At 37.2% G+C, this 26,267-nt stretch overlaps 1 protein-coding gene across 4 annotated transcripts in view; it reads right to left on the bottom strand.

Moving 5' to 3' along the window:
• Positions 1-25,975, bottom strand: part of PSIP1 (PC4 and SRSF1 interacting protein 1) — a 40,169-nt gene extending 14,194 nt beyond the window's left edge. For 3 of the 4 annotated variants that reach the window (XM_080668399.1, XM_080668402.1, XM_080668400.1), the window contains exons 1-8: positions 25,766-25,960; positions 25,007-25,228; positions 21,588-21,664; positions 10,987-11,125; positions 8,294-8,398; positions 7,245-7,307; positions 1,853-1,949; positions 273-348 (exon numbers count right to left, since the gene is read on the bottom strand). In XM_080668399.1, the coding sequence (XP_080524525.1) occupies positions 273-348; positions 1,853-1,949; positions 7,245-7,307; positions 8,294-8,398; positions 10,987-11,125; positions 21,588-21,664; positions 25,007-25,078 (629 nt within the window). In that variant the 5' untranslated portion in view covers positions 25,079-25,228; positions 25,766-25,960. Of the gene's footprint in view, positions 1-272; positions 349-1,852; positions 1,950-7,244; positions 7,308-8,293; positions 8,399-10,986; positions 11,126-21,587; positions 21,665-25,006; positions 25,229-25,765 lie in introns of all 4 variants that reach the window. The other variant, XM_080668401.1, reaches the window with a different exon arrangement.
• Between the last annotated feature and the right edge of the window lie 292 nt (positions 25,976-26,267).

Genomic DNA, 26,267 nt, shown 5'->3' with positions numbered 1-26,267 from the left:
GGAAATTGCTCCAAGAACACTTTGCCTAAAATTTCCTTAAACATATTATCTTGCCCAAATTCCCTATTACAGATTTTACCCTGCATTTTCTATTATATCCATTTTAACTTTATGTAATAAAAAACGAGAGCAGTTTTCCTCATAATTTTTAGAAAAATAGAATAATGAATATCCTATACAATAAAACTAGTAAAAAGGCAAAGAGATTTATGCGTATTTAAAGTAAAATGTCTAACATTGCATAACTATTTATACATTAAAAATGAACTTACATGTCACTCTCTGAAGGACAGGTCTGTTTTACCATTTTGGGTCTGCCTCTTGGTTTTGGGATCTTGACTTCTGTAGCTAACATTCACAGGAAAAAAAAAAATCTGTAACTACCAGCTTTCCCTTGAAATGTAAATCTCACATATAAAGATTACAAATGATATACAGGGGTGGGCAAAAGTAGGTTTATTGATGGCAATAAAGAACTCTGTGCTTGAGGATAGCAGGTAGACTTCAAGAATAATGAAGGCTGGCAATATGAGCACTTATGGATTGTATCGAAGTGTACTGTGACATTCTATTGAGTTCATGAAGTTATAATAATCATAACCATACAAACAACTGTAAACCTACTTTTGCTCATCACTGTTAGAGGAGTATTACTTAGTGGTTTATTAGAGATACTATTATTTTAAGTTATAAAGATAATATCCCTCTAACGAATCAAAGGAGCAACAGCTGGAAATTTGAAGAGATAGAATAATTTTAAATCTGTCCTTAGTATGGCTGAGGGCTTAAAAGAACATCCTTCACTGTTGTTTTAACAAAGTATGACAAAATTATGAGTTGCACTTATATCCAATATTCATATACATATTATAATATTATGTGTATATGTATATTCACAACTGAAAATTTGTAATCCAATTTTCAATGCTGATGATAGCAACATACTGTAAAGGCTCTAAACAAATAATGCAATAATCCTATATAATGAAGAGGTAACATGCAAATTGACCATCACTCAAACACACAAGATGGCCACCCACATGTGGACACAAGATGGCTGTCACAAGATGGCCAGCGGGGGGGGGGGGGGCGGGGGGGGGAGGGCAATTGGGGGGCGATCAGGCCTGCAGGGAAGGGCAGTTAGGGGTGACCAGGCTGGCAGAGGAGGGCAGTTGGGGGCGGTGACCAGGCCTGCAGGCGAGGGCAGTTAGGGAGGACTAGCCCCACAGGGGAGGGCAGTTGGGGGTGACCAGGCCTGCAGGGGAGGAAAGTTAGGGGCGACCAGGCTGGCAGGGAAGCAGTTAGGTGTCGATCAGGCTGGCAGGCAGAAGCAGTTAGGGGCAATCAGGCAGGCAAGTGGTTGGGAGCCAGCAGTCCTGGATTGTGAGAGGGATCCCAGATTGGAGAGGGTGCAGGCTGGGCTGAGGGACAAACACCCCATGCCCCCGTGCACAAATTTCGTGCACCGGGCCTCTAGTTAAAAATATTAATAACTTTGTTCAAATGCCGTTTCTCTTGCTTTCATTATGACTCCATTTGGAAAGCTTATGCTCTCTAAAGTAAGAGGTAAAATGAACCCATCATTCATGTAATTTAAACCTCACCACTGCCTCATTTGCCACTTTTAGGGGAAAATACAATAGGGATAAAACAGAAAATGACAAGTCCCAAGCAATTATCTCAAATTTAAATATTTCATTACACAGAGCAGAAACTAAGTTGAACTCCTTTAAAACTTGTACATTATACATAACCAGTTGCCTATCCAACTATTCCAAAGTATCTGAGGCACAACACTTAAAATATCTGTAACATTAACCATAAGCCAGAGTTTTAAACATTATAATCCTACCTGCAGGTCGTCCTCTTTTAGGACTCACTTTTAGATTAGTAGATGCTGTTGCTGTTGTCACTACTCCTGCCTCCTCGGTTTCTACTTGCTTTTCTGCCTGAATCACAAAGATTTAATTAACTTATGTAGCAACTAGTAGGCATTCCAGTTTTAGTCAATGGCCAAAGTATGTCACTCCAAGATAACAAATTCAAGTACACACATAATTTTCATATGCTATTTTTCAACAGTTGATTCATCAAGTGAGATCTTCAACTTAGCTTATAATTCTAGTGAACAATTTTAAGAAACAAAAACTTCACATTTTAGATATTATTAACCTAAAAAAGTCATTTGGAAATATAAAGGTAATACTCTCAATGCAAAATAGTAACCGAAGTATAACGTAATTACACTGTCACAACCCATACATTCTTTATAAATGTATTTTAAATATCTAAAAATGCTTACACTTTACACTTATAACATAAAACCCAAGTTAATATTCTAATATTAGAAAACGCAAGAAATTGATTGTTTTTTAAACTGTTAACATGTACACATTTTATTTTTGAATGGACTAAGTTCTGTTATTGGTTTTTTTTAAAATCTTCTCTTGAGGTCATTCTTAGAGAGAAGAGGGGGGCAAGGAGAGAGAGGGAGAGAGAGAGAGAGAGAGAAGGAGGGGGGAGAGAAACATCCATAAGCCCTCCTTATGTGCCCAACCAGGAATCGGACCTGCAACCCAGGTATGTACCATGAATCGGTAATCCCTAGGTGCACATGATGATGCTCAGCCAACTTAGCCACTCCAGCTGGGCTGAAAACTGTTATTCTTATTTTCCATACAGGGGGATTTACTATAGTGTAGAAAATAAATCCCAATGACACTTTGCAAATTATAATGCCCTCAGAGACAATAACCCCAAATGAGAATCAATTTATTTGATTCAAGTATTAAAGTAGAACAAAGGTTAGGAACCACTAATTAGAAAGGAAGTACAATCTTGATCATAATGGAAAGGGGAAGAAATAGTAGAGAGAACCGAGAAGAATGGGAGGACCACTATGAGCTGCTGCCCCACCTCCAATTATTTAGAATTCAACAGTAACTAGATCAACAAAAATAAAGGCAATAATGCAAAAGCAAGCACAATCCAATGTTGATGAAAAAATTAAAAATCTTGAATAAAACCAAAAACAAAAACAACAAAAAAAATCTTTAATCAACAATCTGATTTGCAAACTTTTATGAGGTAGTGCCCAATACTGTTAAGGATATGGAGAATCATCCTATATAATAAAAGGCTAATATGTAAATTGTCCCTTTGACCAGGAGTTCGACCAGGGGGTGGGGCTGGCCAACTGCCCTTCCCCCGCCCCCCGGCCCCCTAGTTCAGATAATTAATGATGATCAATAAACTGTTAACACCTTTCTGAAATAATACCTTTATGAATGAACAGTGGCAATAAAGAATATGCGAATCAGACTCAGCAATCCCACTTCTAAGAGTTTAACCATTTTCTTTTTGTTAGTTTTTTTAAACATTTTTGCCTTTATAATTAGAATATAATGATGCATATAATAAGCATTATTAAAAGTCAATAAACTCATCTAATATAACTCTTGAATTGTTCTCAAGAAAACTGTTCCTAAACATTACCTCAGGTTGTTTTCTAGAATTTTAAGCATTTAGAAACCACCTACCCCTACCCCAGGGAGTCAGGCAGCTGTGTTTTTACCAAGTTCCTCAGATATCAAAGATTGAGATCTCAGAACTATGAGGGCTCTTTTTCTATTGAGGCATTAAGAGGGTAAAAGTTCTCTAAAATTCAGTTCAAACTGTTGAGTCTTCAGTTCAAAATAAAACCTCTTCCAGTCGATCAATGATTCTCTCTCATCACTGATCTCTCTCTCTCTCTCTCTCTCTCCACCCCCTTTCTCCCTTCCTCTCTGAAATCAATAAAAATATATTTAAAAATAAAACCTATTCTTTTGCAAATAAATCAAGATATAAGACTGTACAGGTAGAATGGATCTTTTGAGATTCTAATAAGAGGTAACAAATTCATCAGTAACTAATACCAGAAATAAAAATAACCCTAATCCTAAGCGGAAAATCAGCTCTACCATGGATATGCTTTTTAACTTATGGCAAAATCATTCAAGTAAAATCCATTCTTCATGAAAATAAAAGCAAACAAAAAATATTTCATCCAGAGAAAAGACTATTATATTATTCCACATGTACATATATTTATATTTTAAATGCTAATATTCTGACTAAATTAATGTCTTCTGTATTTTACCTGATCTCACTGAAACCTATAACCCTTTGACACATTTTCTCTCCATTTATTACTCCACTTTCTACCTTCATCTCACCCCTCTCACACACTCACACCTTATGAAATTATAGTGTTTCTATTCATTCTCAAGCCCTCTGCATAGTTGTTTTGCTGCACCTGTCCCACGTATCTCCAACAGAGGATTACTATAAAACTCTACTTTCCCTGATCTATTATTCCCTGCTGCTGAGCCCTCCTGAAAATAATTATACAAATATGCATTCATTTTATACATCTCAGTTGGGATCTCAAAGCCACCCATTAATCCTTTACCCTGTCTTTTGTAGTACCTTTTCTCCCCTCACTAGCATAAATTTGCAATTCTTTCTTCTCCCCTTATACCATACAAGCAGCCTTGCTTTGAATTGAGTGCATGAGAAGGGAGAGACTGAGGCCAGCAGGAAGGAATTTCCTTAATTTCCAAGTCCTTGTAAAAATTTTTAATAGCCTACTCCACCCTTCCCTTCAATGTTAAAAGGGATGAAATGTCATTCAACTCCTTCTTGCTGGCAAGTCTATGCTTTGTAATGTGCCCTCCCTTCTCTCTCATCCAGCATGTCCTTACATACAATAATTCATCTTTCCACATGTTGGATCTTTTCTACTTTTGCAAAGTAGCATTAACTTCTCTACTGTATTTTTCCAGTTTAAACACTCTCTCTTAACCATGCAAATCCCTGTTGCTGCATTCTTTCTCCTTTCCTTCAAAGATTTCAGAAACACAGTGTAATTTTAACATTAAATATATTATTCACCAGCACACTTCATCTATTTTACTGTTTAACATTAAAGCATCCTGCTACATATCTTACTGGAAACCCTCTACACCAGGGGTGGGCAAACTTTTTGACTCGAGGGCCACAATGGGTTCTTAAACTGGACCGGGAGGGCCGGAACAAAAGCATGGATGGAGTGTTTGTGTGAACTAATATAAATTCAAAGTAAAGGAGCGGAGGGGAGAGCAAGAGAACCAAGAGAACCGGATAGAACAGCCGGATCCGGCCCGCGGGCCGTAGTTTGCCCAAGGCTGCTCTACACCATGGCACTACTGACCACTCCCTCATTCTTAAAATTCTCTTCTCCCTTTTGATATCCTTCTTCTCCTAGCTTTCCTCCTGACAGTTCGTTCTCAGCAGGAATTATAAAAAGCAATCTTTCTTCTCCATTATATTCCCTCAGGATTTTCATTTCTGCATTCTTCCCAGTAAACTTTCTACCTGGACCACTTCAGCTATATTCTATCTTTATATCAGTGGTGGCATCTTTAATTTTTACCTTTTCCCCTCTTTGGTGTCAGAATAATATATACAGGGTGTCCCCCCCCCCCCAAAAAAAAATGTATACACACACTATGAATAATTATAAAGGTAGTGTTTATTAAAATACATTTCATTTTCAAAATTGAGCTATCAGCTGTTAAAGTGTGTATACATTTTTGGGGTATCCTGTATATGTACCTTTAGTCTCATTTCCACTAGTGTTTCACTCTTTCCTCCCCATGCCTCTGCTCCCAAATCAACATCTCCTGTATTCTCAGAATCCAATCTAGTCATACAAGCCAAAAGACCTTAGAGTCATACTAGATTCCACCCCCCTCCCTTCACACCCATTCCCATCAACTATCATCTTTACTCCCTAAAGTGCTCTTAAATCCCATCTCTCATTTACACTACCAAGACACCTGCTATAAGTTCCTCCTGTCCTTCCAATCTCATGCGAACTCCTTAGTAAGGTGGTCCATAACTTAGTTACCAAGTCACTATCATAACTCCCCACTTAAACTCTCTTGTTTTATGTATTTATTGTCTGTCTCAACAAAAATGTGTTCAACGAGAACAGAGGCCTTATCTTTTTACTTCACTGCTCAATTCTCTGCCTGGGCCAGTGAAGTTAATATTAAAATCTGAATGAATTAACTAGTAAACTCGTCTCATCAGTCCAATCTAATCCCCATCATTCACACTGCTTTACGAGGAGGCATCTAAAATTTAAAGTGATTCAATGGCTTCCCATCAAGTTCAGGTTGTCCCACATAACATATTTTGTGTACCCTTTTCCCTCTAACTTTATGGTCTGGTAATCTGAAATACAATACTTGAAATGAAATTTTCTCTACACCTCTGTATATTATTCTAACTGCTATGCCCTTCCCGTCCCTTCATCTATCTGCCAAAATACTTCCTATCACATTTAAGATATTGTTAAAGTTATCATAGCCTCTTCCACTCACCTCCCACGTAAGATAAAAAGTCACTATAATTCATTGTTTTCCTATTTTACTTTCTCATTAGATACTGAACTATTAATTTTCTTTGTATCTTTGGCATACAACAGCCTGAGATAAAAATTGGTCAGAAAAACTTCATACAGGGAAGAAACATTAGTTAAAGGCATAGAATGCATGCTTTCCTAAACTGTCATTGCATGCAACAAATTTCTGAGAATAACATAATAATGGACCACACTTATATTAGCACTTTATATGTAATTTATTTTGAGTATTTTATGTGTAACATTTAATTTTCTGAACTACTTCATTAGTACATATTATCCATTTTACAGATAAACTTGCAACAGCATCATAAAAGGAATAGAAATTGGTTCATTTTATTTTCTTTACCATTCAACTCATCTTAAGGATGCTGTATCATTATGCAAAGTTTTGCCCTGGACGGTTTGGCTCAGTTGGTTGGAGCATCGCCCCATGCACCAAAGGGTCTTGAGTTTGATTCCTGTCAGAGCACATACCAGTTTACAGGTGTGAACACAGGCGGGGGCGTATATGGGAGGCAACAAATCGATGTTTCTCTCTCTCTCCCTTTGTCTCTCTAAAGTCAATGAAAGCATATCCCCAGGTGAAGATTAGAAAAAAAAAGAAGAAACAAACAGTTTTGATAAGTAAACAAAACCTACCCTTTAAAAAATTAAAGGAATTAAGAGTAAAAGGCAAAATTTAAGCTAAATGGTAAGGTTTCATTATATCTACTCTTCCTTAGTGCAACTGAAAAATTATTTAAGCAGTAAAATTATTTAAGCAGTAAAATTATTTAAGCAGTAAAATTACCTTTCTCTTTCTTCCTCTTCTGGCAGCTTTTGGAGTGGTTATGTCAATTGCTTTAGTCACATCCTAGAAAAAATTACAGATGAAATAAAATAAATTTTGCCAGGACTGAAAGAAAATTTCTTAAACTAAAAGTCAAAAGCACACTTCACTAATACTACTAGAGAAATTGGTTTTTGCTTCTCTAACCTTTGAAATTATAAACATTAAGTCTTAACATTATTACCCAGCCTGTGTGGATGAGTGGTTGAGCATTGACTCACAACCCAAGAGGCCGAGGTTCAATTCAATTCTGGGTCAGGGCACATGATGGGTTGTAGGCTCGATTCCCAGTAGGGGGCATGCAGAAGGCATCCAAACAATGATTTTTCTCTCATCACTGATGTTTCTATCTCTCCCTCTCCCTTCCTCTCTCTGAAATCAATTAAATCATTTTCTTAAAAGCCTTAACATTATCATTGTAAGGTCAAAGTAATAGCCAGTATATTTGCCAAAAAGTAAAAATTCTTTCCTGTCAGATCAAATCTAAAATGATACTTGTTAGCACACCAGGAAGTTTATATTTAAATTTATGAAATCATTTTTTCTATAGTAGAGTTCTGAATTTTAAGAGGTGGCTGGGATTTTGGAGATCATCTAATAATCATTTCATGAGGCCTAGAAGGGTTAAACGAGTCTCCTTATTCACAGAGTTTAAAATAAACCTAGGTTTTTAAAAATCCAGTTCAATGCCCTTTCTAGTACATCCATTACACAAAACCTTGCTTTAAAAATATTCCTAACCAATAGTAATCCACTCTCCTATAGGTGGGCCTCATATTTTGAACAGCAAAATAACCTCAAATAAAAACATCCATTCATATTAAGGACACAAAAATTATTTTACAATACGGTATTTAATATTTAAACAAGGAAATAAGTCTTAAATTCTCTCATTCATTATCCAACTACTTTAAAGATTACTTTCTACTTTGCAATCAAGTAATCATCTCATTTTATAATTTCTTCCTTGCAACAAAATAGATTTAGAATATAAGAGAAATTAAACATACCTCATTGCTGGCTTTTTCTTCATGATCAGTATCTTCCTTTGAAGCACTAGTTTCTTTTTCTTCAACTTCAACATCAGATGATGCATTTGATTGTTTAGCTGATGCCTATGAATAATTGATTGTATTAATTTCATAAAATAAAATTTTTACCAAATTTAAATTTTTTTACCAATGAAAAATCAAAAGCCTGTTCGTAAGAAAGTTAGAAAAGTACCCTCAATTTCTGTTCCACAGAGCACTTTTAATATATACAATTTTAAAAGTTTTAAATGCTACTGAATTCCTACAACTGAATATATACAAGGGCAGAAGACAAAATAGTGACGCTGAAAGTACAATCACAAATACCATTCTCATAGTCTAACCAACAAATACCCAAGAAGATACAATATAAGTTGATTTAGAATAGCACAGTGTATTCAATTACTGAAATGTACTGGAGAGAGAAGCTTAACTATATAAGACATAAAGCCTTAGATTGATATATAACTCAATTTAAAATGTAGACTTCGGAGACCCAAACTTAAGTGACTTGGATTTAACAGGTACTGAGCGAGAGTCAGTAATCATCATTTAATTGTAAAAATAGCCCAGATGGTGTGGCTCAGTGGTTGAGCATCCACCCATGCACTGATTCCATTCCCAGTCAGGGCACATGCCCAGGTTGGGGGCTCAGTCACCAGTGCAGGTGTGCAGGAGGCAGCTGATTGATAATTCTCTCTCATCATTCATGTTTTTCTCTCTCTCTCCCTTCATCTCTCTTTAAAATCAATAAAAATATTTTTTAGCCCTAACCGGTTTGGCTCAGTGGATAGTCAGCCTGCGGACTGAAGGGTCCCAGGTTCGATTCCGGTCAAGGGCTTGTACCTTGGTTGCGGGCACATGCCCAGTAGTGGGTGTACAAGAGGCAGCTGATCAATGTTTCTCTCTCACTGATGTTTCTAACTCTCTATCCATCTCTCTTCCACTCTGTAAAAAACGCAATAAAAATTTAAAAAAATGCTTTAAAAAGTATTTTTTAAAAAACCAATAGAACATAATTTAAAAAATTGTAAAAGTGACCCCAGGTAATAGATAAGCAGGTGATCTAGGGGCCTAGATTGTCATTAATACCAACAAAAAAGATGATAAAAAGAGGCAACACAGTACACATTGGGAGATGAGGGTAAGCACAGATCTACAAGATGATAGCATTATAATCCAAACTGTGTCCCTTTCTAGCTGTATTCCCTTTGGCAAGTCTTTTAAATTGTAAACCCATTTCCTCTTTTATAAGAAAAGGCAATGCTGATAAACGACAAAATTATTATAAAGTTACAACAAAACATATAAAAATGCCCCCAAATTACTTACAGCACTATAGAAATTTTTATAAATTATGATGGCCAATTTTTTTGCTTGTTTGTTTTATTTCAGTTTGGGCATCACTGCTTTCACCACACTCTAGGAATGCACCACTGGGGATGTGTTTGGGCGGGAACACAGTACATCACATCAGCACAATCATTCATATTTTTGGTTTCATGCATACAACCAACCAAAAATTTCACTGTGAAATGGGAAATTCCAAGTATATATGGTGAAAATTATTTAAAGATTAAGTAGGTAGATAGGAAAAGAGGATAGGGTGACCATGCTGGGCAATCTGAAGGATGAAAAAGACCTTGAAGGTACAGTCACAGGACACAGGATTCAGATGAAGCTATAAAATATTAGTTTTAGGAAACAATTCAACCTCTTTGGACTCTTTACACAGTCAAGGCAATAATGATGGGGAACCACTCATCTATTCTTAGTCATGCAACAAATATTTAGTGAAAACCTATTCTGCCCACAACATATAACAATGGGCATACAACTTCTTTGTTCATGGAGTTAATAGTCTATGGTAATAAAGTACAGAAACAATTATGGTATGGTATGATGAGTTTTTAACAAATATAAGTTTTGGATGATAATGAAAAGCACTTAGGATTATCTAATGGAGCCCTGAAGCATCAATGAATGATTTAAATGTTCCAGATAGAACAGCACCTGAAAAGCTTTCAAAGTGAAGAACAAGCATGGCACATGCAAAGAACCAAAAAAAAATTTTTTTAAATAGAGATTTAAAAGTACAATTTGCAAATTTTTCAGTTTATGGCTATCTCCTTCTTTAGGTTTACTTGTACTTTTCCTAGTGTTTACTATCTCAAGTCTAATATAAGTGAACAAAAACTCTGATCCCATGAAAAACAGAATAAAAAGGAGGTTTAATAAGGCTAATCTTCTAGACACCAAAATCATTAAGTATAATTTGCATAGTGCTATAAGTACTTTTGTCACATATTTAATTTAACCCATCTGAGGATCATATTCTAATACAATTTTATGGATAAATTAAAACGAGTAAGAAAACACACACCCTTCAAATTATAAACCTAAATTTAAGAGAACAGTACATATGGCTTTATATTCAATGATATGTTAAACTCTCAATCAGACGGAGTTAAACTACAATATATTCCAGTTTTCTCAGATCTTTCACAAGTTCATCTAGATATTAAAGGTCAACATTCAACCTCACAAATAAGAACAATTTAATCTGAAACTGACATGGTTCTTAAATCAATATTTTCCTACCACTACAATAGTGAGTATTCCCCAAGACTGTATACATAATACTAAACTAAGTATCATGTAATATGACGCACCTGTTGACTTGAAAATTTCACTTTCGGATTGTTATCTATCTCCCATAAACCTTCATTAAAGCCTTTTCGTTTATTTGGTTTTCCATACTTTTCCTTATTTTCTGAGTAAGGAAATATATCCTTTGGGCCTAAAAAAGCACTAAAAAAAGGAGAGGGGGGGAAAATATGAGTGCAAAGCAATCTCAAAATGTTATTAAATAGCACTACTATATGATGCAATTATCAAACTTAATCTAAAATGCATTAAAAATCTTACATAAAGGGGTAGACAAATAATTATATTTAATTCTGAATACTTTTATTAAATTCAGTCACAAGCTCCTACATCCATAATCCTATTTATAAAACCAGGCAAGTTGGAGCGGGGGGGGGGGGGGAGGGGGGGGAGTGAATGAAGATAGAAGATGGCATAAAAGGGATACATGGTGATGGAAAAAATTAAATAAAAAACAAGCAAGTTGCACAACAATGAGAAATACTTAAGGGCATGGAACTGTACACTTTGAAAACTGTTAAAATGGGAAATTGTTATATATTGTACAATATAAAAATGAACAAAAACAAAACTGTGACATGATTGCATTAATAAATACATTTAAATGCACTCCAAATAGAAGTTTATTTTAAAGTAATTCGGTATATTACACAACTCATAAAACATCACCAATAGAATATATTCTTATATGCACTTATGTTTTATATTTATACAAACAAATTTTTTCAAAAAAGTATTAAGAATTTTACTTTTTCAATAAGGGAATCGAATGTTCTAACTGGTTCGTTGGTTCATTCATACACATGCACAACTTCTTGTGTTTGTGGTAACTGTGCCATAAAGTTATCACAAATACTGAATTAGTAAATACTGCACCAATGCTTCAGGAAAAATACAAGGTAAGTTCCTATGGGCCTCTGGTCACATTTTCATCAATAAACCAAAATACATAACCGGTTGGACATCTTATTTAATATATTTAATAAATATTTGTAATTCATTAACATTCATCTCACAGCCAAGAGATTATATAACACATACTTTCTCCATAATGCACACCACAGCCTTCTCAAACTTAGGAACACTAACAGCCCTTCAACACTACATTTGGGAGTCATTATAAATACCAAATGACCAACGAAAAGCACAAATATGCAAAAACCATGGCACTACGTAGACTGCAAAAGTACACTTGTTTATAGCATGAGAGCTTAAACAAAAAGGCAAAAGCACTGTCTTGTTTAGCCTCAGCTAGGAATGTGTGCATCAAATTACTCAGACTTTTTTGCCATTTTGCACACTGACATGACCATGAAGGCACCACAAGTATTGATTTAGAATTACAAATTTTACTGAGGAGGTGAATTCAGAAATATGGAATCTGCCAATGAAGCGATTCTATTGTTTTTGTGTGTATACACACAGATCTATTTACCCCTTATATTTTACTATGAAAGTCAGTTTTGTAGAAGTCTGTCAATTCTATAAAGGTTGATGCACACAAGTATGTATTAAGTTTTTGCTGGTATTTATAGGTTTGACCAGATAAATTTACATGGATTTTTCTTTTCTCAAAAAGGCAGTCCTTTTCTTGCATGACAATATGAGACCATAAAAATGACTGTGTAAGGCCATCTTAACAATGGGAAAAATTATGACTGTTCCATAACCTTTATTTTTTTTAAATATTTTTATTGATTTCAGAAAGGAAGGGAAAGATAAAACATCCATGATGAGAGAGAATCATGGATCGGCTGCCTCCTGCACGCCCCACACTGGGGATCGAGCCCGCAGATGAGGCATGTACCCTGACCAGGAATTGAACCATGACCTCCTGGTTCATAGGTAAGACACTCAACCACTGAGCCACACCGGCAGGGCTTATAATCTTTAAATATTGTCAAAGCTTTCAACACTATTACTGACAGTGTGCAAGGAAATGAAAAAAAAAAGCAAAACTAATACTTATTTAGTGTATTGTAATTTAAAATATTAGAAACATTGATATTTAAACTGTTTCATATCATTGTAAAATTTGTAATAGTTTAAACAGGGCTTGCTGCCTTCTGATCACATAACCTATGATATAGAGTGAACATATTTTCTATGCTTTAGCAAACTGTAATACTCCTTTCTAAGTATGATCAGCCTCCAACATGTTATTCTTTGCACTACCTTCAGTGATGTGAAATATCTTTAATGTTTTTGTTGGCAACACTTCTTCTGAGACCTTCATGTTATAAACAGAAGGCTAAAAAAATTCACACGTAGAAAGATGCTCAGTATCATTAGCTATCAGAGAAATGTAAATCAAAACCACAATGAGGTACTACCTTCACACCCACATGGATAGCTCTAATAAAACAGAGAGGTAAGAACAAGTCTTGGGAAAGATACAGAAAAATTGGAACCCTAATACACTGCTGGCAGGAAGGTGTCAGCTGATTTTTTAAAAGTCTGACAATTCCTCAAAAGATTAAACATAAAATTACCCTTTGACCTAGGAATTCAACTCCTATAGGAATGCAAACATGTCCACACAAAAACTTATACACAAACTAGAGGCCCGGTACACTAAATTCATGACTATTTTTAAGTGTGTCCCTCAGCCCAGCTTGCATCCTCTCCCATCTGGGATCCCTCTCACAATCCAGGACTGCTGGCTCCCAACTGCTTGCCTGCCTGCCTTCCTGATTGCCCCTAACCGCTTCTGCCTGCCAGCCTGATCACCCCCTAACCACTCCCCTGCCAGCTGATTGATACCTAACTGCTCCCCTGCCATCCTGTTTGCCCCTAACTGCCCTCCCCTGAAGGCCTGGTCACCCCAAACTGCCCTCCCTTGCAGGCCTGGTCCCTCCCAACTGCCCTCCCCTGCTGGCCATCTTGTGGAGGCCATCTTATGTCCACATGGGGGCAGCCATCTTGTGTGTTGGAGTGATGGTCAATTTGCATATTACTCTTTATTATATAGATGTTTGTAGCAATATTATTTATAATAGCCAAAAGAAACAATCCAGACATCTAGCAACTGATGAATTGGTAAATATGGTAGATCAATACAATGAAATATTTGCAATGAAAAGAAATGAAGTACTATCACATGCTATAATATAGACTAGTAGCCCTACGCACGAATCCGTGTGCCAGTACCTCTCTGCGGGGCCTGGCCGCTCTGCGCCCACTGCCCAGCGGCCCATTAGTGCCCTGGCCTGGCCAGAGGCCCATCTGCAGCCAGGCGAGCGACGATGCAAGCATTCCTCCCCCACACCCCCCGGGTCACTCTGTGCCCGCTGCCTAGAGGCCCTCCGCGGCTGGGGTGGAACGCTTGCCTCATCGCCGCAGTGATGAACAAGCATTCCCCAGGCCGCTCACGCTGCTCACTCTCAGCGGCCGCCCCCCCCAGGACTGGGGGACTCCCAGCGGGGCTGAGAGGACTGGGCGCCACCATCTTGTGGCTATGAGCGCTGTCATCTCTGTGACGGAGTGACAGTTAACTTGCATATTACCCTTTTATTAGATAGGATGATCCTTGAAAACATGCTAAATAAAAAAGCCAGTCATGCCCTAGCCGGTTTGGCTCAGTGGGCAAAGCTTCAGCCTGTGGACTGAAGGGTCCCAGGTTTGATTCCGGTCAAGGGCACATGCCCAGGTTGCGCATTTGATCCCCAGTTGGGGGTGTGCAGGAGGCAGCTGATCGATGGTTCTCTCTCATCATTGATATTTCTATCTCTCTTCCCCCTCCCCTTCTTTGAAATCAATAAAAATATTTTTTCAAAAAATTAAAAAGTCAGTCATTAAAGACCATATGTTGTACAGGTCCATTGACTTGAAATGTCCAAAAGAGGAAAGATGGGAGGGAAAACTGAGGAGAAATGGGAAGTATCTGCTAATGGGTAAAGGGTTTCTTTGTGGGTGCTAAGAATGTTCTAGAAGAGCAAATGGCAGCACTGCTACCTGGATATACTAAGATCTATTAAATTGTGCACTTTGAATTGGTTGGGATATAAATTATATTTCAATAAAGCTGTTAAAATATTTTTCAGTGAATGCCACATCCTAGCAAATAAAATAAAAATGATTCATAATTTTATCAACTAGATAGGCACTGTTTTCAGATATTTTAGTTGTATATATACACATAAATATGTAATTTTAATGTATATGGAAATATACATTAAATATATATACTCATCCATAAAAGTTTCTCAAATTAAAGCAAACATCTTCTCATATCAACAATTACCTGACAGCTACATACTATTTCACTGAATGGCCATCCCAAAATTAATTTGTCTATTATTGGGCTTTCTATATCCAATTTTCTATTATAAAATAATTCAGCTATATTAAAAAACATATTGCGCAATCTTTGAACATATCTCCAAAATAAATTCTAAGTAAAAGTATTGAACAGGGAAAAATGAACTCTTGGTTCAAAGGATATGCTTAAGACAAAAAAACCATGGTGAATGAAAAAAGAATCCTCCCATGTGCTCACCACGAAAAAGAATTAATTATGGGATATGATGGGAGTATTAGCTAACACTATGGTGATAATCATATTACAATATATAAATATATCCAATTAACATACAACCAATTTAGGCAATATGTCAATTACATTTTAATAAAAAACATTAACAACATATACAATCCTGGGTGGGAGGGAGGGGATGCAATCACAAAGGTTTGGTGAATAGGACCCAGATTAACTTTTAGAAAGCCATTGCTGGTCCCCAAGGGTACAAACTTATGTGCCTGTGGCTGATTCATCCCTCAAAACACTCAAATGACAAATCTCAAAGAAAACATATCAAAACATTACAGGGTTAGGGGTTGTCGCTAAAAAATATGAGTAAAAATGCTTCTTTTGTAGAGAATTCTTTTATGTTATTAAAAATACTATTTTAGCAATAAAAAAATATGCAGTAATTCAATCAAGTAACCCACCAAATTCCCAAACTGAAAGAAACCTTAGGGGATCACAACAGCAGAGCCTCATCTCTTTACAATGTTCTTTAGAAAGGTTTCAGAGTTTCCTTTATCCACTGTAGTTTTTCAAACATCTACTAAAACTGACGCCATATCTCTATACATAAAACTCAGACTTCAAATATCAATATCAAAGCCCATAAGAACCAAGGCTAGTGTAAAATATCCTAAGAAAATAACGAATCACTAACTACAGTACTAATTTTACAATTCTGAAGGAACTGAAAGCCTTCTAAGTGCTTTGTTACATGGCTTACTCCTAAAGGTCATAAATGTTTTTCTGTATATTCCAGTTTTCACAGATCGTAGTACATAGAAAAAGCAGCTATTTCTCTAAATTCACTTTTTTGTAAACAATGTGTATGCCCACAGGTAAACATATATCCCTCACAAAAGCTGTTACCACACCTAGAACTCTTCCTTTAAGGCAAACCATTAGTCAAATATAAAACATGGGAAAGCTTATCAGAGCTAAAGATATCAAACTCAAAACTTAAATATTACTAAATAGAAAGTTCTATTTTTTTAATTCTAACTTGCTGTTTCTTTTTCAATTAAATCATAAAATCTGACACATATTGTCTTGTATTTTACAACAGCATGCATTCTTTTATAATAGGATATGATTCAACAGACAACTGAATATACATCTATTATGTGCCATGAACCTGCTGTTACAGAGATGAGTAAACAGCTCTTTTCCTCATTACTTGGTATTAGGCTTACGCGAAACTACAAATCCCACACCAACACATGCAGCTTTGGCTAAAGTACAGAAGCACAAATGAGGAAGAAAATAAAATCCTATTCTGTGATTCATTCCTTTATTCCTTTCTTGTGGACAGGTTATAAGAAAAATTGGGTCATTACCAGTACCTCATATTCAATTTCCCTCCTAAACCTATAGATTAGGCAGGTTTTAAAACAGCCTGCATTCAACCTGTTTGTGTTAAAAAAGAGAGAAAAGAGCAGTAAGATAAAAGAAGCAAAAACACCATCCTCATTTAAATTTTCTAGACTTTAGAGAAATAGTTAGACCTAGGTGAAGAGTATTCCCTCAATTAGCAATGGTGGTAATTAGTCAGCAAAACTCACACTGCATGTCAAACAATTTAATAACACTACAAGTATTAGTCTTGGAAAAATAATATGCAACATTATCTTTAATTAAGAACTGACATTTAGTGTTTAATACATGCAATCACTATTCCAAGCATTTTTTATTTATCATTATTTTTTAATCACCACCTGAGGATATTTTTTCCCATGGATTTTTAGAGAGTGGAAGAAAGGGGGAGAAGAACAAGAAGAAGAGGGTGGGGGAGAGAGAGAGACAAACATCACTGTGAGAGAGAGACATCATGGATTGGTTGCCTCCCGCCCCTGACCAGGGCTGGGATCAAACCTGCAACCCAGTTATGAGGCCTTGACCAGGAATTGAACCCTTCAGTCCACAGGCTGACACTCTAACCACTGAACCAAACCAGCCAGGGTGTTCCAATCATTTTCCATGTAATATCTTATTTGCACCCCAAAATTGTTTCCATTTTACAAATAATAAAAGGACACTAAATAATCTGCCCAAGGTCATATATTATATAGCAGGTTAAATGGCAGTCAGGATTTAAAGACAGCCTTCTGATCTAATTGGCTTAAACACTATATAAATGTTGGTTAATGGATAGCAAATTCATAATCAACAAATGATTTTATCTAGGACATAGAGCTTGCAATCTATCACCAAATATTTATTTAGCTACTATGTTCCAGGCACTTAAGTGATCACAAACAATAAAAATAAGTTCCATACTCTCCATGTTCTTCACTTGTGGGTGAAGCAAAAAGAAAAAAATTCAATCATTGCAATCAAGAAAATAAGCATGAAAAGGAAGATCTGAGCTAAAAGATCCAGACTTTAAAAATCTGAAGGCATTTTCCAACAAAGAAAAAAACAAGCAAGAAGGACCTGAGACAAAATAAAGTATATTTATGTAACAGTGAAAAACATGTGATAAGGTTGGAGAGGTAATAATTCATATAGGGTTTCATAAACTGCATTTGTAGACAAAATTTGCAGGTTTTGTTGGTTGGTAACATTCGTAAGGGAACCATTGCAGGTTTATAGACAGGAAAATAACATGATCTGACAGGGATGTACCTAGTAAAGATCACCTGGACTATATATGAAGAGTAGAAACTGAGACCAAGATACGTTTAGGGAACTATTTGAAAGAGTAATTGTGGCACGGACTTGAGTTGTAGCAGAGGATATGGAGAAGAGTGGACAGATCAGGACGCACTTTAAAGGAAAAGAACAAGACCTGCTGACTATACGTGGGAAGGGGAAAAACTATAATATATAATCAAGGAAAACACCAAGACTTTTGGCTCCAGAAAAGCATTTGGTCCATGTCAGTCTCATTTACTAAGAATTCGTTTTAAAGTTGTTAGTTTTAAGATATTTAGTATATGGTCAGAGTTGGTATACACTTATTGTCTAATATTCAAAACTTGATTGTGGATGAATTTACTGTAAATGTCATAAAACACTAAGAAAATTCAGACATTTTCATAAAAAAGTTATAAAAGGATTCTGCTCTAAATTCACAACAAAAATATCTTAATTTATACAATGTAAAAAGCCTCACTGCTAAATGTTAGAGAAGGTATGATCATTTGTCATCTAAATTTAACGTTAAGAATGAACTGTGTTCTACAAAACAATGAGTATATAAAAGTTATGAATAAGCATAGTTTTCTAAATTGCTATTTATCTTCTATGTTCCTCCTTTCCCATCTCCCTAACTATAGGCCATTAGAATAAACTCCTATTTATGCAAAATCAAAATTGAAATGTTCAAATAACCACCCTCCCAACTTTTGGGGATGGGGGGATAGGCAAATCACCAAAGATCTAGTTTCTAAAATCTAACCTGAGGTACAAAAAGTCACCAAACTGACAGATACAGCAGCATGGCCTTTCCAAAGATAAATGGTATACTTATAAGAACACTAAGGCACAAAACATTAACAGTGAATTTTGAAATGAAATGTATTATTAGCTTAATTTTAAAATTACATTCCAATTCCTTGAACATATTCAAATTTCTTAAATACTAGTAATTCATTGTCTGCATCAAGGGTGGGGAACCTTTTTTGCCAAGGGTCATACAAAATTATCTACTTAAAAATTATGTGGCTATGAAAAATGCTCCCAGGTATATCTAATTTTGAGTCCTGCCTGCTATTCCCCACCCCTGGTCTACATTAACCAAACTATGCTTATGAAAGTTTAGTAGTTGTTTGGTGTAGTTTGATTTCAAGTTTACAGATACAATATAAAAATTTTCATTTTTAAATGGTGAAGGTATGACCACTTTTCATTTAAATTTAACCTAAGAATGAACTATGTGTTCTATAAAACTATATATGTATGTATAAAATCTGTTCCATTTCAGAAAAAATTCAAGAATTCTAAACTTGTAAAACTGAAAAATTCTATGAAATGTCTATTCCCATTATTCTAATAGTATTTCCAAACTTCACATACATCAAAATCATCTAGAAGGGCCCAGCCAGTGTTGGTTGCCCAATGGTTGAGCATCCATCCATGCACCAGGAGGTCCCTGGTTCCATTCCAGGTCACGCCCAGGTTGTGGGCTTGATCCCCAGTAGGGGTGTGCAGGAGGCAGCCGTTCAGTGATTCACTCTCATCCTGTTTCTATCCCTCTCTCGCTCTCCCTTCCTCTCTCAGAAACCAATAAAAACATATTTTTTCAAGTCAACTAAAGTTCCCATGTGATGCTGGCGCAGCTTGACCTGGTACCACACTTTGAAACCCTTGTTCTAATAAACAGTATGCAAATATTTCATTAAAAGATACCTTTCCTGCCAGTGTGGCTCGGAAGGTTGAACACTGACCTATGAACCAGGAGATCATGGCTCAATTCCTAGTCAGGACACATGCCCGGGTTTAAAAAAAAGATACTTTTCCCTAATACATTTATGGAACAGTTTTTAAATGGTATATTATCCCATGGAATCAGAAATTCATAATTTCTTACAAAATTAAGTATTTATATATAGGATATTCCTAAACTCAACTCAAAATAATTATGTTGAAGGCCGATCAAATTCTAGATTCAAAACTATATATATGTGTGTGTGTGTGTGTATATATATATTTTTAAATCCTTATTGTTGGAAGTATTACATATGTCCTCTTTTTTTCCCCATGGACCCCTTCTAGCCATTCCCTGCCCCTGGCCTTCACCACACTACTGTCTGTGTCAAAACTATATTTTAAAGAAAATAATTATGTGGCATTGTATGATACCATTAATATGAAATGTATAGATTTGGCAAATCTAAACAGACAGTAAAATAGTGGTTGTCTAGGGTTGGGGAGAGAATGGAGAATGAACACTAATAGTTATGGAAGTAAATCTACTAAAATCCACCGATTTATACTCTTTAAACAAGTAAAATTTATGACACAAATTACATCTCAATAAAGCTGTAAAAAGAAATTATAGGAAAGTTCATATAGTAGCTAAGCAACAATAAAGCAAATGCTGTCATTGTAGACTCTTAGGAATACATAATTCTAATTAGAATATCAATACTTTTGTTTCTCCTGCTCCCAAGTAAACAAGTATAGTTACCAAAATTATGGCAAATTCTAAACTTCAGGTCCAAAAATCAATGAAGTTATATATAATATTAGTAAGGCCATTAAATTAAAGGTATGCAGGATATTATTTTTCAAAATTAATGAGATAGTCCTTAGAGTAATCTTATGTACCTAGAAGTAAACAATTCAATATTCAGTTGTAATTTTAAAAACTAATATGTTTCACCAAATCGGGTTCTCTGCCCACTAATGCACCAGAGGCAACAGAACAGTCACCGTGTTTCTCAGGACCGGACCATATAAATAAAGAGGGAACTATCCAGATTTCTTCTTCTCACCTTTCACACTGTATACTATTTGTATGACTAATATAACAAAGCCTGAAATAAGGTGCCAGATTGTCCTTATAAAAAGCACTTAATACTAGCCCAGCTGGTGTTGCTCAGTGGTTGTGCCTTGACCCAGGAACCAACAGTGGTTCGATTACCAGTCAGGGCACATGCCTGGGTTGCAAGCTTGATCCCCAGAAGGGGGTGTTCAGGGGGCATCTAATTGATGATATTTCTCTCATCAGTGTTTCTATCTCCCTCCTTTCCTCTCTCTAAAAATCAGTAAGAACATATTTTTTTAAAAAGGGACTTATACTAAATATGAATGCTAAATGCCTTAAATCTTCACTTATATACTTTCATCCACCAGTTGTTCTTCTAGTTGCTGAGAAGATCCATATATAGCTTTCTTTTATGATTAAGGAAACATCTCTTCCAATAGAAGTTAAAACCTATAGTGTCTAATTTTTCTACCCTAAAAATAAAATTTAAAAGGGACATTTGAAGACTTTTTCCAAAGTTCAAAGATGATTTTAAATTTTTTATTCCTTTACTATTTTCCCTTTAAATTAATCTCTACTGGTTTTTCATTTTATGTCCAATGACCCTGCTAAATTAACTTTGATTTGCCTTGAGAGCTAAAAGGACTTACGTCTCATGAGTTCCAAAGAAAAAAATGGGTAGTTTGTTTGTTGGTGGTTTCACAGCTCCATCAGGAACTTCATCTACCTAAAAGAAAGAGCAGGAAAATTAAAATATTTTAAATCATACATACTTCAATACAACAGAATAAACTGAAAACAAAACATCCAAAATGGATCTGATATAATGTGAACCAGTTCTACAAGTCCATAATCCCTTATCCCTAGTTTTGAAACCCAAGCAGCTCTAAAAACCAAGGTATCTCTAAAAATTCATTCAGTGGCAAAACCTTATCTGACAGGGAAGCTAGACCATCATTTCTTTTTGTCCACCTAGTGTTTCTACAGATGCTCCTCTGAAGAAATATTGTGCTAGATTATTATGTGCCACCAGAGACCCTATCAGGAGCAAAATATATGGTATATATGTACCATCATTACCTTTCTAAAATCCCCAAATACTGAATTTTTAAACATATCTGACCCTAAGCATTTTAGATAGTGGAGTATAAACCTGTTCAAAAATCCTAAATTATATTTCTACAGGAAGGCTATACAAATATTGAAGTAATGTAAAATAGACTGTAACAAAAGCTTATAGTAGTGTTTCTCAAAGTCTGAAACATATTCTGAAAAGGTCTTATACCTACATGGCTGAATCACATGAAGTTACTTGTTCCTTTTTTCTCTTTCAATCCTAACTAAGGAAGAAAGCATCCAGTGCTGTTAACCTCTAACATATCTAAGATACTATCGCTTATTAATAAAGGAGAGCAGATCTCAGAGTTAAAGCCATCAGGCAGTAGTATCTAGCCAGAAATTTTAAAATTTTTTATTTTGTTTCATTATTAATTTAAACTTCATAATAACATTTCCCCCTTAATTTCAAAGACACTTGAATTTAAAAATCAGTTCACTTTGTTAAGAAGAAAGCAGACCATCAGAGGACCTACTATGCTCTGCATGCATTATTACCATGTTGAAGAAAAGACCATTGGGATGATTTGACTGGCCGTCTGAAGGTTTCAGGCATCCATAGAATCATTATCACCCAACACTTTTAGGGGCTTGTCTCATCTATCTGATCAATAACTATTTTACCTGTCATTTCAACTTTATGAGAAAGCCCCAAGAATTATGTAAATCCTTAGAGGCCTTAAGATAACGGATATTTTGTCAAACCAATTGATATACTTGTTTCAGCTAGCAAACAACTTTAAAAGTCTGTAAAAAATGTCTAGTACCTACAGAGTTTAATAAATGTTAGGCAATTTTTAAAAGTCGACTGTAGCCCTGGCCAGTTTGGCTCAATGGATAGAGCATCAGCCTGCAAACTGAAGGGTTCCGGGTTCAATTCTAGTAAGGCACATGCCCAGGTTGTGGGCTCGATCCCCAGTGTGGGGTGTGCAAGAGGCAACCAATCAGTGGTTCTCATCATTGATGTTTCTCTCTCGCTCTCTGAAATCAATAAAAATTTTTTTAAAAAAAAATAAAAGATGACTTTAAAGATGACTAATACTGGTACAGGATTAAAAGAATGTGCAAGACATAAAAATTAATGAAATTTGGGATATGTAAACCGAAAATGTTAAAATCAAAATAGGAACAGATGGTTGTCACTGTCACTGCTGAGACCTTAAATACATATTCTAAACTCTAAAGCAAAGACTTCTAATTTGTAAGACTGGAAAGAAAGAAAAAGGAATGTAATTCTTGGACATAAATAATCAAAATTCATTCACTTCTAAGAAAAAAAGGAGAAAAGGAAATACAAATGAACTTGTTAAATATAGAACTTATTAAATAAAGGAAAATACTCTGGCTCTGCTAAGGCTAGTTTATTTTGCTTTTATCAGCAGTAACCTTACTCACCTGACATACTGAAGCATGTGGGGAGAACGATTTGGAAGAGTAAATAATTTTTAAAACATATTCATTTCGCTTGTAACTGTATTATGGCATAGAAATCTGAAAATAAATGTATCCCATTACCTTAGATAACACCTCAAAATAAATAAGGATGCTAAAACCATAAGTATCTCAGAGGGGTCTTAATCCTGCCAAGCTTCCCTGTGCTCTATTTAAACATGAAAGAAAGTGTTTTGTAAGTGCATTAGTATGCACTAAGTACTGTGGGGATATAAAGAAGTTCGGTTTACATCTATTGCCCTTAAGAAGCTTTCAATCTATTTGGAAGTTAAGGTGTGCATGTAAGAGATAATCAGAAAGGAAATAGTGTCAAATAGATAGACAAGAATTATGATTAAGGATTGTTCAAGTAAGATTCCACTGAAAAGGTAGCCTTGATAGACTGAGGGGGGGGGGGTATGTGGATTTTTCCAGATGGGGGAAAGAAATTGTAAATCTGAGTCTGTCAAGAACTAGATGGGTAAAATCAAGCAATATTTTATATTTGCATAGGCCTCAATAACTCCGTGATTCTCTATAACCAATAGGTATGTTTCCTCCAGCTGCCATTATTTTAATTATCTTTAAGAAACAACAATCCTCAAAGAAGAGTAAATTAGAGCAATTTCAACCTTACAATATCACATTTATATTTAAGAATTTTTGAGCTTACTAATCTAATAGGCCTCAACATTTTCTAGGTTCCATCATTACCTTAGATTAGAACCTGAGTCCTACCATAAACTAACAAAAATAGCGCTTTTTCTGAAAATGACACTTACTTAGACAATCTCAATTCCTAAATGTCACACACACACACACACACACACACACACCCACCCACCCACCCACCATCCTGGGTCCTTAATCACCTCTGTACCACTAGATGTGCACCCAGTGGTCTGGGTCAACTTCTCCTTTTGCCCCTATGAAACAATCAAAGAGCAAAACAACTTCTTTAAGGTCATAAGGCTAACTTCATGAATAAAAACGCGAAACTAAATTTCCTACACTTTCCTTGGTGCTAACCTACTGTGCAATATCCATGACTATCTAGTCCTAATCCCTTTATTAAACAAACAAATACAGAAGGCCTCATCAACTAAACTACAAAACATGAAAAATACCTGCATCTCCAATTTAATCACATCTCTTTGACATCCAAAAGTTTGCATAATTTCATTGATATGCATTTTACTCAAAATTAAGAAAATGTCAATGTTTCATTAATTTTTAAACATAAAGTCCATACTTATTTTCACCTACAATGAAACATTAACGGGCATCACATTTAAATATTTCCAATTAAGAAAACCTGCCAAAGCCTGTCCAAAAACATTAAGGAAATAGGGAAATACGTTAAGTATACACTTGGATTTTTACAATTACCTGGGAGACTACGGGAAAAAAATAAAACTGTAGGCTTACAAATGAGACTACAAGCAAGCCAGAGGGAGAAAGAACACGAGAAAAAAAATTTTTAAGGCAGCACCGCTAAACGCGAAGACTATAAATCACTTACTCGAGCTGGCCAATGGGGATAACCTTTCATCTTGGCGAAGATGAGGTCTCCAGGTTTGAAATCGCGAGTCATGTTTCGTGAGGGGCGATGCGGGGGATCCGGATCCGAAGCCCAGCGAAGAGGAGCGGCGGTAGGGACGGCGGGGGACTGCGGGGGGACCGACGGGAACCGAGGCTCCGGGGCGGCGGGAGCTGGAGGATGCCTCGGGGAGTTCTAACGCGCCTGCCGGAGGGAGCGCGGAGGGCGGTTAAAGCAAAGAAACCCGAAGGGAGGGGCCTCCGGGGAGGACGGGGGAGGAGGAGGACCGGGAGGGAGGACCAAGAGGGATGGGGGTGGGAGTGAGGGGAGAGCCGCCTCCCGCTCCTCCCCCGCGAGTGCGCGGCCTCGCAGCCCCAGAGCGACCCCTCCAGGCTCCGGAGGGTCCTCCGCTCCGCGACCAAAAGACGCCACCACCTGAAGCAGAGATGCTTCTCAGCCCCAATTCTCCTTTTTCCACCCTAGCTCGCCTCTAGCTTCCCCCGCCCCCCGCCCGGGTGTTAGCCCCAAGAGGGAGGGGTCGGAGGGGGGCAAACGGCAAAAGAAAGGGGAACCTCCCCTCTCCATCCTCACACGACTTCTCCCCCTCCGACCTGCCTCCCGACGGTCGCAGCGAGGGCCGCCCCTCCGCGCCCGGGCGGGCCGCGGCTACTTCCCCGCTACAGCCCCGAGCGAGGCCACCGAGGGGGGGGGGGGCGGGGCGAGCCTCCGCCGCCCGCTCACCTGCCGGGGCTGCGGACGCCGAGGCTGCGGTGGCGGGCCGGCCGCCACTGCCCGCGTCCACGCAAGCCACCTGCGCCACCAGCTGCCGCAGAGGCGTCTCAACGGCTCCGAATCGCAACCGCCGCCGCCGCCGCTGCTGCCGCCGCCGTCGCTGCGCTGCTCCCGCGCGGCTCCCGCTCGGCGCCCGCTAGCGCTGGGGCGGGACCAACTGCTCGCCCAGGAAGGGGGCCGAGCGCAGCCCTCGTCTAAGGTGTGTAGCTCCGAAATGGAAGGACAGAAGTCCTTAAATCCTCATGTTCTCTTTTTCCTAAAAGTTACAGCCAAGTGGAGGGAGAGATGGGTGCGAAGGGAAAGGTGTGGGCGAAGGTACATGGGCCCGCGGCGGCTCCCCCCTGCGGTTTGCAGAGTGGTCGGGCCCGGCCCGCCCCTGCTGGCCGCGCTGCGTGTGTGTATTTGTATGTGTACTGTATGTAAAAGGCCGGGAGGGAGGGGACGGTGGTTG

Source organism: Plecotus auritus (genome assembly GCF_963455305.1).
Source record: "Plecotus auritus genome assembly, chromosome: 5".
In the NCBI taxonomy this organism is placed as follows: Eukaryota; Metazoa; Chordata; class Mammalia; order Chiroptera; family Vespertilionidae; genus Plecotus; species Plecotus auritus.
This window is presented reverse-complemented; position numbering and strand designations above follow the sequence as displayed.